The 14,005-nt window shown below is 55.4% G+C and overlaps 1 protein-coding gene across 5 annotated transcripts; it reads right to left on the minus strand.

Annotated features, from left to right (window-relative positions):
• Window positions 1-3,139: 3,139 nt before the first annotated feature.
• ASB10 (ankyrin repeat and SOCS box containing 10) lies at window positions 3,140-12,772 on the minus strand. 5 transcript variants are annotated; one of them, XM_046669066.1, is made up of 6 exons: window positions 12,434-12,772; window positions 11,364-11,631; window positions 7,564-8,083; window positions 4,082-4,195; window positions 3,618-3,803; window positions 3,140-3,452 (listed from the first exon to the last, which is right to left on the minus strand). In XM_046669066.1, the coding sequence occupies exons 1-5, from the start codon at window positions 12,702-12,704 to the stop codon at window positions 3,618-3,620; spliced, it is 1,359 nt and encodes a 452-aa protein (XP_046525022.1). In that variant the 5' UTR covers window positions 12,705-12,772; the 3' UTR covers window positions 3,140-3,452. The 5 variants fall into 5 exon arrangements, with proteins under 5 accessions (XP_046525022.1, XP_046525021.1, XP_046525023.1 ...); XM_046669065.1 differs by lacking the exon at window positions 12,434-12,772 and adding an exon at window positions 11,788-12,352; XM_046669067.1 differs by lacking the exons at window positions 4,082-4,195; window positions 12,434-12,772 and adding an exon at window positions 11,788-12,359.
• Between the last annotated feature and the right edge of the window lie 1,233 nt (window positions 12,773-14,005).

Here is a 14,005-nt window from a genome sequence, read left to right on the forward strand (position 1 = left end):
CTGTCCGCGGGCACCCTCTGCTGGCAGCAGCGCGCCACTGCGTCACCGCGGGAGAGGCGCGGAGGACCGCAGCGCCCCCTGGCGTTAGTCCGGGAGACGCGCCGAGGGCAAAGGACCAGGACCGGGTGAGCCGTCCAAAGGGCGAGCGCGCCCCGCGCTGCCGGGTAGTGAACTGTGAGCGTTCTGGTTGGGCGGGGGGAACGCACACGAGGGTTTTAAAGTCTCGTATGCACGCGTGTAGGTTCACGTATGTTGTTGTGTCCAGGTACTTGCACCCTGTGCATCTGTTGTGTTAAATGTGTGCCGTTTGTGTGTGCACACGCGTTACACGCAGACAGGCTGGTGGTGGGGAGGTCCGCGCCTCCAGTGCAGGGCGGAGTCCTCACGGAGGCGTGAAATTGGTTTGGAGCAAACACATTACGGAAAGCAATTACCGGGGAGAGGTTCTGGGCCCGCGGGACCTGCAGCAGGAGGCTGGGGAGGAAGCTCCCTGGCTTGCGAGTGTCTGGATGTCTAACCCCAGAAAGGACCTTCCTAACACTGCCCTGCTAAGGGGAGAAGGCGTCGAGGTGGGCGGTAGGTCCCCATACCGACCACTTCACGCGCACACACACACCCTTAAAAAGGCATCCCACGCGGATCCAGCGCTCTCCAGTTAGGGTCAGAAATCCTTCCCCTTCTTAGCGCTTCGGGAGAGGCCCCCCACTGCTGTGAAGTCTTCCCAGGTCCCCGCCCCTACTGCTTGCCTTTCTCCCCAACCTCTCAGCTCCTGCTCCCACACGTCTTTTCCATTCGCTTCACTGCCCCTTGTGTTTGAACTCGTTATTCACACACTTGTTTCTCAGACTAGATGGAAAATTCACCGAGGGCAGGAACAGGTCTCATTCACAGCTGTCTATCTGGTGCCTACAACCTGGAACTCAGGCAGCACAAAATGAATGACGCGCGTGGGACGAAACAGGTTTCCATCAAAGTGCACAAACAGGACTCTCTCGGGAAAGTCATCCTCTCGAGGGTCAGGATTCTTTGGAACAGAGCTTTAAACAGCTCTCACCGGCCAAGGGTCCCGCATTTATATCCCCACACCTGCCCTCGTCCCTGAATCCCGGATTCGTGGATCCAGATGACGTTGCCACGCAGCCTCTTCGAGCTGTGCGATAGGCGGCTCCGATTTACTATTTCCCACACTGGCCTTCCGGGTGCTCCACCACCTGCCCCTTTCTCGTCTTCCCCACCTTAGCAAACAGGGCCAGCATCCGTCCAGCCGCGCAGCCCAAACACTGGGCGTCATCCTGGGTTATGCTCCCCTTCAGCCCCCCACAGCCACTCCATCAGTAAGTCTCATCGCGTCTCCACAAAAGGGTCCCCGTCTCTGCCCGGACTGCTGCAGTAGCCTCCTAAGGGCCTGACTCTCCCTCGCCTCCCCTCCCCTCCCCTCCCCGAAGGCCCTCTGCAGCTACAGCCATCTTTTAAAACCTAAATCAGTTCATGTCACTCCCCTGCTCTTCCCCACTCCACTCACATGGCTGGTCATTCAGGCCTCAGCTTAAGTGTCACCTCAAAGAGGCGGCTTCCCTGTCATCCCATCTCAGACGGCTCCCAGGCAGTCCGCGCGCCGCCGGGTCAATGCCTCCGTGGACGGCTGCCGCGGGCACGTCGCCCCGCCTGTCTGCTGGCGTCTCCCTCGCCACCGGGAGGTACCCTCTGGCGGGGATGGCGACCCAGGCCCCGAGGGCCCATGCCGCAGAGCCGGGACCACCGGAGGCGCCGGGACCCCGTGGGAACCCCGGGGCGCACCGGCCCCGGGACAGACCGGGCTCTCCAAGAGGCCCCCAGCACGGGGAGCTCGCGGAAGCCCCGCAGGAAGGGCCTCCTCGCGCCCCTCCCTCCCCCACCCCCCGCCCACTGCCCACTGGGAGGGGGCCTGCAGGCTCAGGACCCGCCCGGCGGCTCCACGGCCGAGCGGCCCGGCCTCACTCAGCCCACTGCCTGCCGCCTGGGCTCCAGGCGCGGGCCCTCCTGTCAGGTGGCCCGTCCTCGCGCCGCACAGCCCTGGGAAGCCCGAGGCGATGAGGCCAGAAGGGAATGCAGCCCACTGCCCTCCGCCCCGCCTCTCCTCGGCTGCTCGCTGACGCGCTCCGCCGGCCCGCCCCGCCGCCTCAGGCTCTCCGGGCTCCGCCCCCGCCGCCTCGCGCCCTCCCGCCTGGCCCTTCGCCGCCCGGCTCCCGGCAGTTGGCGGGAAAGTCGGGAGCTCCGGCGCGTGCGCACTCTGGGGCCCTGGGAAATCTGTCCAGCGACCCTTGACGTCACGGATCACCGTGCACTTGATTGGCTGCTCTGCCGGTCAACTCCACCTCCCTCGTGGGAGCAGGCCGGTTCCTGGCGGCTGGGGTTTCCTGCAGGTTCTTAAAATCCTGGTACTGCAAAGACCCTCAGAAACTCTCTCCTCCTGTCTTGTTTTACAGATCCAGAAACTTGGGCCCAAAGAGAGGAAGAAACGTATGGTCCACAAGTTAATGGCAGAGCTAGCGCTAAACCTAGGGGTGTAACTCTGGGCTCAGCTCAGGCCGCCGCAAAGCTGAATTGAAGGAGGAGCGGATAAGGAGAGGCAGGACCCAGCTGTGCGTCCGGTGCTCCCTGACCTACAGGACGGGCAGTAGGTACAGTTGTTTTTGTTTTTTCTAAATCTGGGTCCTTCACTCTCACCTGAAGCATGGTTACCCCTTCATGCTCACCGACCCCTGCACCCACATTCCCATTGGCCTTTCTGCCCCTCACCTCACCTCCCTACCCCAAGGCTGCCTTTATCATCCTGCCCTACTGACTTAACTCCCTCATTCCACAGCGGCCCTGTGCTACCCAAGTCTTTAAGCTGGCTCATCCTCTGGCCAGCTGTCCTTTTGGGCTTTTCTGACGCTATCTCACCTGGTGGCCATTCCGCCACGTCATGTGCCAGAGGGGCAGGTCTGCCTGGGATCCCTCAACAGCTGGTGGATGCCAGAGGAGGAAGGTGATGGAGCTGGCACTATGGGGCAGATCCAGGAAGACCCTGCAAGTTTGCCCATCTTGAGGCCCCTGGGAGTGAAGCAGCTCAGAGGAAAGCCTGCTGGAGACAGCACCAAACAGCACAAGCCTGGAAACTTTTAATGTGCAAACAAGGTTTAGACAGGCTGAAGGGGGACCTCAGGAGACCCCCAAGAGGAGTGTATCACTTGCCATGAGTCCTAGCTCTCTCTCCGTCAGACATTGCCTGGCTGCATGGTCCATCCACCTCTCCCTGGTAGGACTGGCAACATCCACATCTGCCTGTGGAGGGGACCTCCTGCTGAGAGAGCCACCTTGGCCTGAGTCGGTTCACCTCAGTCCTGGGTTTGGAGCACTGTGAGAAGTGGGCCGGCACCCCCTGGGGCCTGGGGCATCTGCTTTCAGGCTCTCTCAAGGGAAGTGGACATCTGGAAGGAGAGGTGTGGATTCAGAGAGGTCCGGTGGTCCCCAGAGGCTGACTGGTTCTGGCCAGGGCCCTGCTCCCAACTCTTCTCTTGCCTCCTACCCATCCCCACCCACCCCTACCCCCAGCAAACAGCTGGCTGGGACTGTCCACAGAACCCAGGACTCACCTAGTAGAGCACATCCTCGAAATCCAGCTGCAGGTAGCGGAGCAGGCGGGGCGGCAGCGGAAGGCGGGGCAGGGCGTGGGGCAGGCAGGCTGCCAGGTGCGTGCGGAGTGCACAGCGGCTCAGATGCTGTAGGGATCTGGGCTGCCTCACCAAGGCGAACAGGGAGGAGTAGAAATTGTGGTGCTTCTGGGGACAGAAGGAGGGGCTCAGCAAGGCAGCCTTGGACAAGTGGCACCCACTCCTTCTAAAGTGGGGAAGCTGGTGGCCAGTGAGTGTCTACAGGAGTCTCTAGAAGTAGAATGTTTTGGGTGTTCACTCTGAGTTTTCGTCTTCTGGGACATGAGTGAGTCTCGGGGTAATTTCTGTGGGGCAGAGTGAGGGTGCCACTGGGGCTTCCCTTTAGGAGGTGGGAGTCTCTTGGGCACAGGCTGAGTGATTGTGTGTTGGGGGTCCTGGAATCTGACCTGCAGAATTTCAGGAGGCACCAGGGCCATGGCCTCCTCAGGAAGCTGCATGACGCTGTAGGTGTTCATCAGGACCTCAATGGTCCTCGGGGACATGCACCAGCGCTCTAGCACCTGGAGGAAGCAGAGATGCATCAGCACTCTGGGTTACCACACACTGCAGGGCCCTGGTCAGTCCACGCAGGATGAGCAGACAGCAATAGCACAGCGGTTGTGGACTGAATTGTATCTCCCAAAAGATAGGTTGAAGTCCTAATCCCACTACCTATAAATGTGACCTATTTAGAAATAGGGTCTTTACAGATGTGATCAAGTTAAAATGAGGTCATTAGGGAGGGAATTCAGGGAGAAAGGACAAGGCCAGCAGAAGCTTGATGTAGGAGTCGGGGTGAGATCAAGTTGGGGCCAGATTTATTCTTTCATTTCTTCATTCAGCAAATATTTACTGAGGGCCGCTATGGGCCAAGCACTGAAGACCCAGCAGGGAGGAGGACAGACAGTTCCCTGTCAGCTGAGAGCTTCCACTTCAGAGGGGAAACACGATGAACTCTTAAATCACCACTTAGAGATATGCTGCTGCAAAGGAAGATAAGTAGGCTCAGGGACTGAGCATGCATGGGAGGGCACTGTCCTAGCTGGATTGTCAAGAAAGTCCTCTCTGAGGAGGTAGCCTGATGCAGCAAGGGATGAGCCAGGCCAGGGGAGCAGCCCATGCCAGGGGACCGTCTATGTAGTCAGAAAGGCAGCCACACTTGGCCTGGACACACACAGGTGCCATCAGACCCACCCGTGCCTGTATGTAATACCTATAAGCAGATTTGTGCTTCATTCAGTCCATCTCTTGCTGTATCTGAAGCTACAGGCGGAGTCCACAGACTCTGTAAAATCTGCGAACAACTAAGTACTGTATCCCAGGTAGCATTCCTCTCTATAACCCCCCTGTCCCCACATACGCTTGCCTATAACATTAGGGGCTTTAACACCCCTGTACAAGGAAGGGAGACCCTTCTGCCTGACAGGCTGGGAGTGCTGCATGTGTAGGGTGCTGCTGGGTAGTGGGAGCAGGTGGAAGGCCTTGTCCAGGGAACAGAGCCCCTAGAGAAAACATCTCACACACCCCACACACCCGACACCCTCTGCTCCTGGCCATGTATCTGGGCAGTGCTTGCCGGAGCTCCCCCAGTCCATCTGCCCAGGGCAGGCCTCTTCGCCTCACTCCTCCTTAGTGCTAGGAAAGAGGAGGCTGGTTACATCGGACTTTCTTGCTCTTACCTGCTGCTCCTGCCTACCATTCGGGCCAGTTTCTCCATCCTTCCCGGGCCATGCTGATCCTTGCCTCTGCACACTGCCTGGAATGCCTGTGCCTTCCTCCTCCTTCTCTTCAAGCCCTGCGCATCCCAAGTCCCATCCCCTCCAGGAAGCCTCAGCTCTTCCAACCTGCGTCACCCTCTCCCTTGTCTAATGATACCCTACATTGGGATAATGCCTAACAGCATCCCAAGCGCTTTCACATACATGATTTAGCTGTAGAACAACACTAGCTCACAGGGATTGAGCACTAACTCTAGGTTAGGCCCTGTCCAAAGGGCTTTATAGGAATGAATTCATTTAGTTCTCACACCAGCCCTACGAAGCAGGCATACTGTTATGTCCCTATTTTACAGATGAGGAAACTGAGGCCCAGGGAGATTAAGCAAATTGCAGACTGTCACACAGGTCGTGTGTCTGGCTTCAGAGTCTGCACTCATAGTTGCCACCTACCTCAGAGGTTGTTGGGAGGACTGAGGGAACCCATATAACAGGTGACACACCTTAGAAGAGTCTGGTGTGTAGTCAGGGCTATGCTTGCTCCTCCTGGTATCCACTATGCTCCTAGCTTTTCATCACTGTTAGTTCCTTGTATCACTTGCAGGGACCTTGGGTTCAAAGAATTTCAGTGACTTGTCTATAGTCACACAAACAAGTGTCAAAGCCAGAGCCTGGATCCAGGTCTCCTGAGCGCCCAGTCCAGTACGGTGGTTCCTGGAGAACTGTCTGGGGCTGGCAGTGATCTTAGGTGGGCCATGGTGGCCTCCTTGCAGGGAGCAGTTCCTCACTGGAGGACAGGTACTCCAGCCAAGCCTGGAGCAGACCATGGGAAACAGATACAGACTCCTTCCTGCACTTTCTGATCACTTGGGACATGGTGCCCAGATAAAGGGACAAATGGGGCAATTTGCTATGCTGGCCATTTTGGTCCCAGAGGCGGGGCGGGCAGTAGGGTCCCGGGAAATCCATTTGCTGCTCCACCTCCTCCTCCCACCCCTTCCCCAACAGGGAAATCATTAGCTGTCAGAGCCGCCGTCAGATTACAGGGAATTGCTTGGAATTGCTCGTCTCCTAATTATCTGGTGTTAATAGGAGATTAATTAGTGTTAATTGTTGATTTTCTTGTATTTTCCCAAAGGGGAGACCAATCTGCCGAACTCTCGGGCTGTTTAATTATTTGGTCTTGCTTAGGAATCTAGACAGATGCTTCTAGGTTTGTGAGTGAAGGGGAGAGGCAGGGACAGTAGGGGAGCATCCAGGATGGGTGGGCCTGGATGGGATAAGCCTTGAAGCGGGGCAGGGATACCTGCCCACAGCCATATCATCCTGATCCAGCTCCTCGGAGAACAGGGGTCTACACCCCAGGCTCACTGCCATTCGTTACATCATATAGCCCCCTCCAGACACAACATAGCATGGGACAGGGACCCCTGCCAGGGCATCAGTAGCACAGGTCTTCAAGTTGAACCCACTTTGGGGAAATTAACATAAAATAAGATACAGGTTGGAAATTGACAGTGAAAGTCTTTTTCTCAGGTGCCAGGGCAGGCTGGACTGAGTGATGCGTGTCCTGCTAAGCTCTCAGAAACCAGGACCATGTCCATCTGCAGATGGTCATGAGGCCCAGCACCTCGTCACCCAGGCTCATCACTCTGCCTTGGGGGAGCCTCTCCTGTAACGAGAGTGTCTCACTGAACAGGTCCCACTGCCAGGCAGAGCTTCCTAAATGCTGCTTTCATCAGCTCACTCTCCTGAGGAAGAAACTACTTCCTGCTGCCCACATCAGTCCTGGCTCCTCCTTCAAGACTCTTTTCCGATCCTTTATAATCTGGCCCCACTGTAAGATTCATCAGTCCGTTTTCATCACACATGCACACACATATGCATGCACTCACACACGCATGCATGTGAACACATGGGAACACACATGTATACTCATGCGCGTGCACACGTATGTGTGTGCACACATGCGCACACACATACACCGCCTATTGGTCTGTGTCCTCACCTTTACCCCTTGTTGGGCTTTGCTTACTTGTCAAATGAAAGGCAGAAAGAACCGACCTATCAAGTGCCCAAGTGTCCTAGGCTGCATCTAGAGCAAGTGGGAGCGCAGGTCTGGGTCTTCCCGTCCCCTCACTGTCGTTGCCCTCCCTCTGCCCCCAGACCCGTACCTTAGGGAGGGCCCCAGGCCAGACTCGGACAGCACCATGGTTGAGCAGAGCCCGCACTGCACGCTCTGGACTCTGGGCCAGCGCTGCGGCTGGGCCCTGCAGAGCACAGTGCAGGGCTGTGTGTCCCCCATAGTCCATGGCATTGGCACTGACACCGCAGGACAGGAGAAGCTCCACGACGGCCGCATGGCCCCGGCGACAGGCCAGGTGCAGGGGCCGCCTCCTGTCCTGGTCGGCAGCATCGGCATCAGCTCCAGCTGAGAGTAGCAAGCAGCACAGCTGGAGGCAGCGGGCGGTGGTGGCCTCAGCGTCAGCAGGGGATGTACAGCAGGTGTCACAGGCAGTCAGCAGTGGGGTCCAGCCTTCGGCATCACGGGCATTGGGGCATGCCCCCCGTCTTAGAAGCAGGTCTGCCAGCTCCACATGGCCAAGTCGGGCAGCCACATGCAAAGGTGTCTCCTCTTCCTCCTCAGACCGACCATCCACTTTTGCCCCAAACCTCAGGAGCAGCTCTGCACACCTAGTAAGGGTGAGACAGCGGAGGGCAGGAAAATGGGGCACAGACCTACACCCCTGCATTCCTGCTGGTCTGAGCAAAGCAAACATGGGGGGCGCTTTGGGGGGCTCCTGGCTCTGTCTGCCTTTCTCCTCCATCCTGTCTGTCACTAGTCATCCCAGCAACATCCTGCAGGGTCAGTGATACACTTTTTTCAAGTCTACATGCTCTCTGTAGAAATAGCGCACTAAACCCTCTGTGAGCGTAAAGTCATGAAACAGCCATGACGCAGTCAGAACAGGTGCCTTCTGAGGGCTTTACGGGCACTGACCTGTTTCATCCTCACAGCATTCCTACAGCAGGTTCAGATGGGGAAACTGAGGCCCCAAGGGTGTGTGGACCCAACCCATATTCACACAGCTAGTGAGGGGAGGCCCAGGGGGCAGCAGGGCAGCTGGAGGAGTCTGCATGCTGGGACCAGAGGAGGAAGTGGGGAGTGGGGTCTGACAGTGGGTGCAAGTGGAGATGGGGACAGTAGGACAAAGAACAACAAAACCACAATTGGCCAGCCAGATTTGCTCCATGATGGCTGTCAGGGAAGGGTGTGTATGCCTGTAAGAACCTGTGCACCAAAATTCAAGGCTCATGGACTTAGCTTCTTTGCTAAGATGAACTCCAGTTTCCCCACCTGTAGAACGGGGATAATCACTGGTACCTAGCCCTAGCAAGTTGTGAGCATCATCTGAGACAATGCTTGAAAAGCTGTTATCATTAGAGCTCATAACAGCAGCATCTGGTGGGGGGAGTGGGTGGTATAGATGGTGATGGATCATGAGGGCTCCTTATGTGATCCTGCCCACCTTTCTATATGTTTGAAATTCTCCATCATATTTTTTTTTTTGAGGAAAATTAGCCCTGAGCTAACATCTGCTGCCAATCTTCCTCTTTTCGCTGAGGAAGACTGGCCCTCAGCTAACATCCGTGCCCATCTTCGTCTACTTTATATGTGGGACGCCTACCACAGCATGGTATGCCAAGTGGTGCCTTGTCCGCACCCGGGATCCGAACCGGCGAACCCTGGGCCACCAAAGCAGAATGTGCGCACTTAACCGCTGTACCACTGGGCCGGCCCTCATCATAATTTTTAAAATATATTTGTTTACTCAAGAAAGGAAGGAATGATTATCACTATGTGTAACCTCAGGGAAGCGGGACTGAAACATGGCCAGAAGTAAAAATGTGGGATTGTATAGAACTGTGCTGTCCAGTACAGCAGCCACCAGCCACACGTGGCTACTGAGCCCTTGCAATATGGCTAGTCCTAATTGAGATATGCTATAAGTGTAAAGTACACACCAATTTTGATGATTTGGTACAAAACAAGAATGTAAAATATCTCATTAGTTTTTGTATTGATTACATGTTGAAATGGTAACATTTTGAATATATTGTGTGAAATAAAATATATTATTAAAATTAATTTCACATGTTTCACAGATACTTGTACACCCATGTTCATAGCAGCATTATTCACAATAGCCAAAATATGGAAGCAACCTAAATGTCCATCAATAGATGAATGGATAAACGAAATATAGCATCTATATACAATGAAATATTATTCAGCCTTTAAAAAAGAAGGAAATTCTGACACACACTATTACATGGATGAATGCTGAGGACATTATGCTAAGTGGAATAAGCCAGTCACAAAAGGACAAGTACTGTATGATTCCACTCATATGAGGTACCTAGAGTAGTAGTCAGATTCATAGAAACAGAAAGTAGCATGGTGGGGTGCCACAGGCTGGGGGGAGGGAGAAATGGGAAGGTATTGTTTAATGGGTACGGAATTTCAGTTTTGCAAGATTAAAAAAGTTCAGAAGGTGGATGATGGAGGTGGTGACGGTTTCACAGCAATGTGAACGTACTTAGTGCCACCGAACTGTGCACTTAGAAATGGGTAAGATGGTAAATTTTATGTTATGTATCTTTTACCACTGTTTAAAAAATTCATTTCACCTGTTTCATTTTCATTTTTTGATAAAGCCACTAGAAAATTTTTAATTATATACACAGCTCACATTATATTTCTTTTTTTTTTTTTTTAAGATTGGCACCCGAGCTAACAACTGTTGCCAATTTTCTTTTTTTTGGGAGGGGAGGCTTTTTCTACCCAAATCTCCCCGGCACATAGTTGTATATTTTAGTTGTGGGTCCTTCTAGTTGTGGCATGTGGGACGCTGCCTCAACATGGCCTGATGAGCGGTGCCATGTCCGCACCCAGGCTCTGAACCAGCAAAACCCTTGGCCACTGAAGCGGAGCACGCGAACTTAATCACTTGGCCACGGGGCCAGCCCCTCACATTATATTTCTATTGGACCACACTGGCGTGGAACACATGTTCAACCATAATATGATAAGTCAGTGGAGTCCTCTAAAGGCTGATGAGGTGAACAGTGGGGAGAAGGTCCATGAAAGGGGGACCCAAACATCAAAAACTTGCCACCATTCAGGGGCAAGATGTGAAATATGGCAGGTGTGCAGTGAGTAGAGAGAGGGCCTCCATTGTATGTACAGTCAATTCCAAGAGTTGCCAAGACTCCCTTTGCCTTTGCCAGGATTCCATGCTCATCCAAAAACTGTAAGTGAAGACTCATCGTCCAACGTTCCCTACACAAAGGTAATAATTATTTGGGTCACTGTAAAGGAATATCCCCTACAGTAAATAAGACATTGTCACATTTGGGTATATCTATCAGTTTCTTGTTTGGTTTGTTGGGCTCCATCCCTGAGCCCATTTATCTGAGGGTGCCTGCCAATATGGAAATTCCAAACCTGCCAAGTTGAGAACCAGACCTTGCCCACAGGGACCACTGAGGCCTATGTGGATCACTGGACAGTCAGCTGCCTGAGGGCAGGACTTTAGTTGCCATTGTGCTTAGCACAGTGCCTGGAACACGGGATAAGCTCAGAGAACATTAAAACTTTACAGTATACCACCTCCCCATAATGGATACAGACAAGTGCCAATGCAGGCCATGCAGCTGGGCCCCTGCCACAGCCTTCCTCCACAACTGCGGAAGCAGAAATTCTCCCAAGTCCAGGCCATTCCAAAGCTCACAGAGCCAATGGTTGGATGGTTTTGGGAGTAATAGCACCCTGACTCCCCATCTGAACCCTGACTCCTCCGTTCCAGCCCACCAAGCCTGCCAGCCCCTGACATGCTCCCCCACCCTCCCTGAGGTCATCTCTCTGCCTCTTCTAGAAGTAGAATGGGGGTTGGGTAGAGGGGTCACTCACTCCAGGGTGCCAGCCCCCCGGCAGAGGTGCAAGGGGCGTTTCCCATCCTGGTCAGGGATGTTGGGGTCAGCTCCTGACACCAGCAGCACATGGACACAGGCAGCGTGGCCTGCAGCACAGGCCTCATGCAGGGCGGTGCGGCCCCCAGGGGCACTGTCAGGCCTCGCGCGGCGCCTCAGCAGCAGCCGTAGAACTTCCGTGTGGCCCCGGCTGGCTGCCACATGCAGTGGAGTGGTCAGCTCCTCTTCATAGGTCAGAGACCAGAGTCCTAGGGAGAGAGGGGACATGGGCCTCAGACCCTGGAGGGAGACAAAGAGCTTCCAGGCAGGTGGGGAGGTGGGCAGAGACTGGGAAGAGGGAGCCCAGAGCTCCATCCCCAGCCTCCCCTCTCCTGCTCAGACCCCCCAGTGCCCCTGGCCCATACTCAGAGCACGGATGTTGAAGCGGAAATCCCTCCATCGCTCTGGGTCGCTGGTATCAAAGACGGAATCTGGAGCCAGGCCGGTGCTGGAGTCCGTGAGGATACGGGACACAGTGCTTATGTCCCCAGCCAACACTGCCTGCCAGAAGGCCAGGGCAGGTCCGGAGGCCGTGCGGGTAACGATGGGTCCCTGGCCAGGCTCCGGGTGCTCTGCAGACCCTCTGCTGGGTTTCTCCACCAGCCTGGCACAGAGGGCATGTCTGTCACCGGGGGGCTCTTCCTGCCCCCTGCACTCTTCTGGGGACCAGCTCATGAAGGCAGAGTGTGAGCATGTGAGAAAGGGGGTTGGGGGGAGGAGAGGTAGGAACCAAAAGCAGAGAGAGGAAAAGGAGGAGGGAAACACAGACAGAGGGAGGGAGAGCGTCTCTATGTCCCTGAGCTGAGCCTGACCTGGCCACGCAGTTCAGCAGGAGCTATTCTGGGCTCCGCATGACTTCACTCCTGGGCCAAGGTTTAGGCAAGCTTCGGGTGGGGCAGAAACTGCCAGGGGCTTCTCCTTTTCCTCAAGCACTTTGTACCTCTGTGCCTGATGCGATCAGCCCAGCCCCCTGGTCCTCACCCCTGACCCCCACTCCCAGCTGCCTCTCACCCCTCTGGTGGCTGCTCCAGCGAGGCTCCGCAGCCCGGCTCTCCAGCAGCAGGTCAGCTGTGCTGTGCGGGGGGAACAGCTCCTGTAACCTCACCAGGTCTCCGGTGTACAGGGCATTCTGCAAGGCCATGTCCTGGCACAGCAGCGGGGACGGCCGAGGGGGCTCCCACGCTGGGCAGGACTGGGGCCCCCAGACCCGGCAGACAGGGGCCAAGGGGAGGCACCCCACACGGTGTCTCCAGTTGGGTGGGGAGCTCCTTCCCCCAGGCATGGCCAGGTTCTGGGAGAGAGAGCCAAAGAAGTGAGACTCAGGGCAATGCTGCTGGTGGACTGGACAGGCAGGTGCCGGGCCTGAGTCAGGCAGAGGCCGCAGTGGGCGGGGCAGGAGAGCACACATAGGCCATGCCATAAATAGTCCCAACTGGCCGGCTGTCAGACCCCGGGGGAAGAAGCCCTCAGGCTGGGAGTGGGAACTAGGGAGGAGCCTGGAGAACAGAGTGAGGATGGAGCCCTTCAACCCTGAGCTTCACCCGGGAGTTAAATACATCAGGGTTGAAAGGAACTACTCAGTCGGTGGTGTTCAAATCTGCAATTTCACAGGTAAAGGAAAATGGAGCCCGGAGGTGGCAAATGATTTGTCCAAGGTGTGACAACTTGTTGCAGAGCTGGAACTAGAACGGGAGTGGGAGTAGGGGCTCTCAAGCTGTCATTTTTGCACTCTTTCTCATCTATCATGTACTTCACCAAGCCAGCCTCCAGCAGCCTGGGCTCTGAGCCCAGAGGGAGGGCATATGGTGCCAGATAATTTTTCCTGCACTCCCAAATGTCACCAATTAGCCCTGCACCTTCCCCCTCCAAAACCCAAGGGAGAAGTCCACAGTAGTGACAAATGGCAGAGAGCCCCACTCCGTGAGGCGTCCCCTGCAGCAGTTCTCTAGAAGACAGGGGAAATAGGGCTCGACCACAGGCAGCAATAGAAGTCATCATGCCCATCCTCAGTGCTGACACCCCCCCCCCATGCCGATCCTAGGTGCTGGCCCCCCATCTCCCTAGATGAGCCCTGTTCCTCTCATGGCACCTCTACCTGCTGTGGTTAGAGGGGATCTCAGCTGGAGAATGAGAAAGAGGAAGTGGCTCTCCCATTCAGGCACATTAGGATAATGAGACTACTTTTGTTTGGGAAAATAAAAAGGAAAAAAGAGAGACAAGAAACTCAAAACCCAGTCCCTAGGCAGGCTGATCCTCCCCTGCCCACCACAGGGCTCATGGCTTGCTCCAGCATGATGGGCTTGCCTTGTCAGCTCTCACTGCCTTTGAGACCTGGCACACAACTGGACGTTTATTCACAGACTCCTTATATCACTTCTTCCAAGATAACCCTGGGGCTTCCAGCCCTCTGCTCCCCAAGTTCCCTGACATCAGCCTCCCATAACTTATCTCCCCAGCAAGGGGTCCCACAGATGGACTTCCACCGAGGGGCAGGAGGCTTCGTCCCACTCAGCCGCCTGAGGGACAGGCTCTGGGTCAGAGGAAGGAGTGCAGAGCTTGGGCGGGTGGGGGGCAGGGGTCTCC

This window comes from Equus quagga, chromosome 8, assembly GCF_021613505.1.
Source record: "Equus quagga isolate Etosha38 chromosome 8, UCLA_HA_Equagga_1.0, whole genome shotgun sequence".
Taxonomy (NCBI): domain Eukaryota; kingdom Metazoa; phylum Chordata; class Mammalia; order Perissodactyla; family Equidae; genus Equus; species Equus quagga.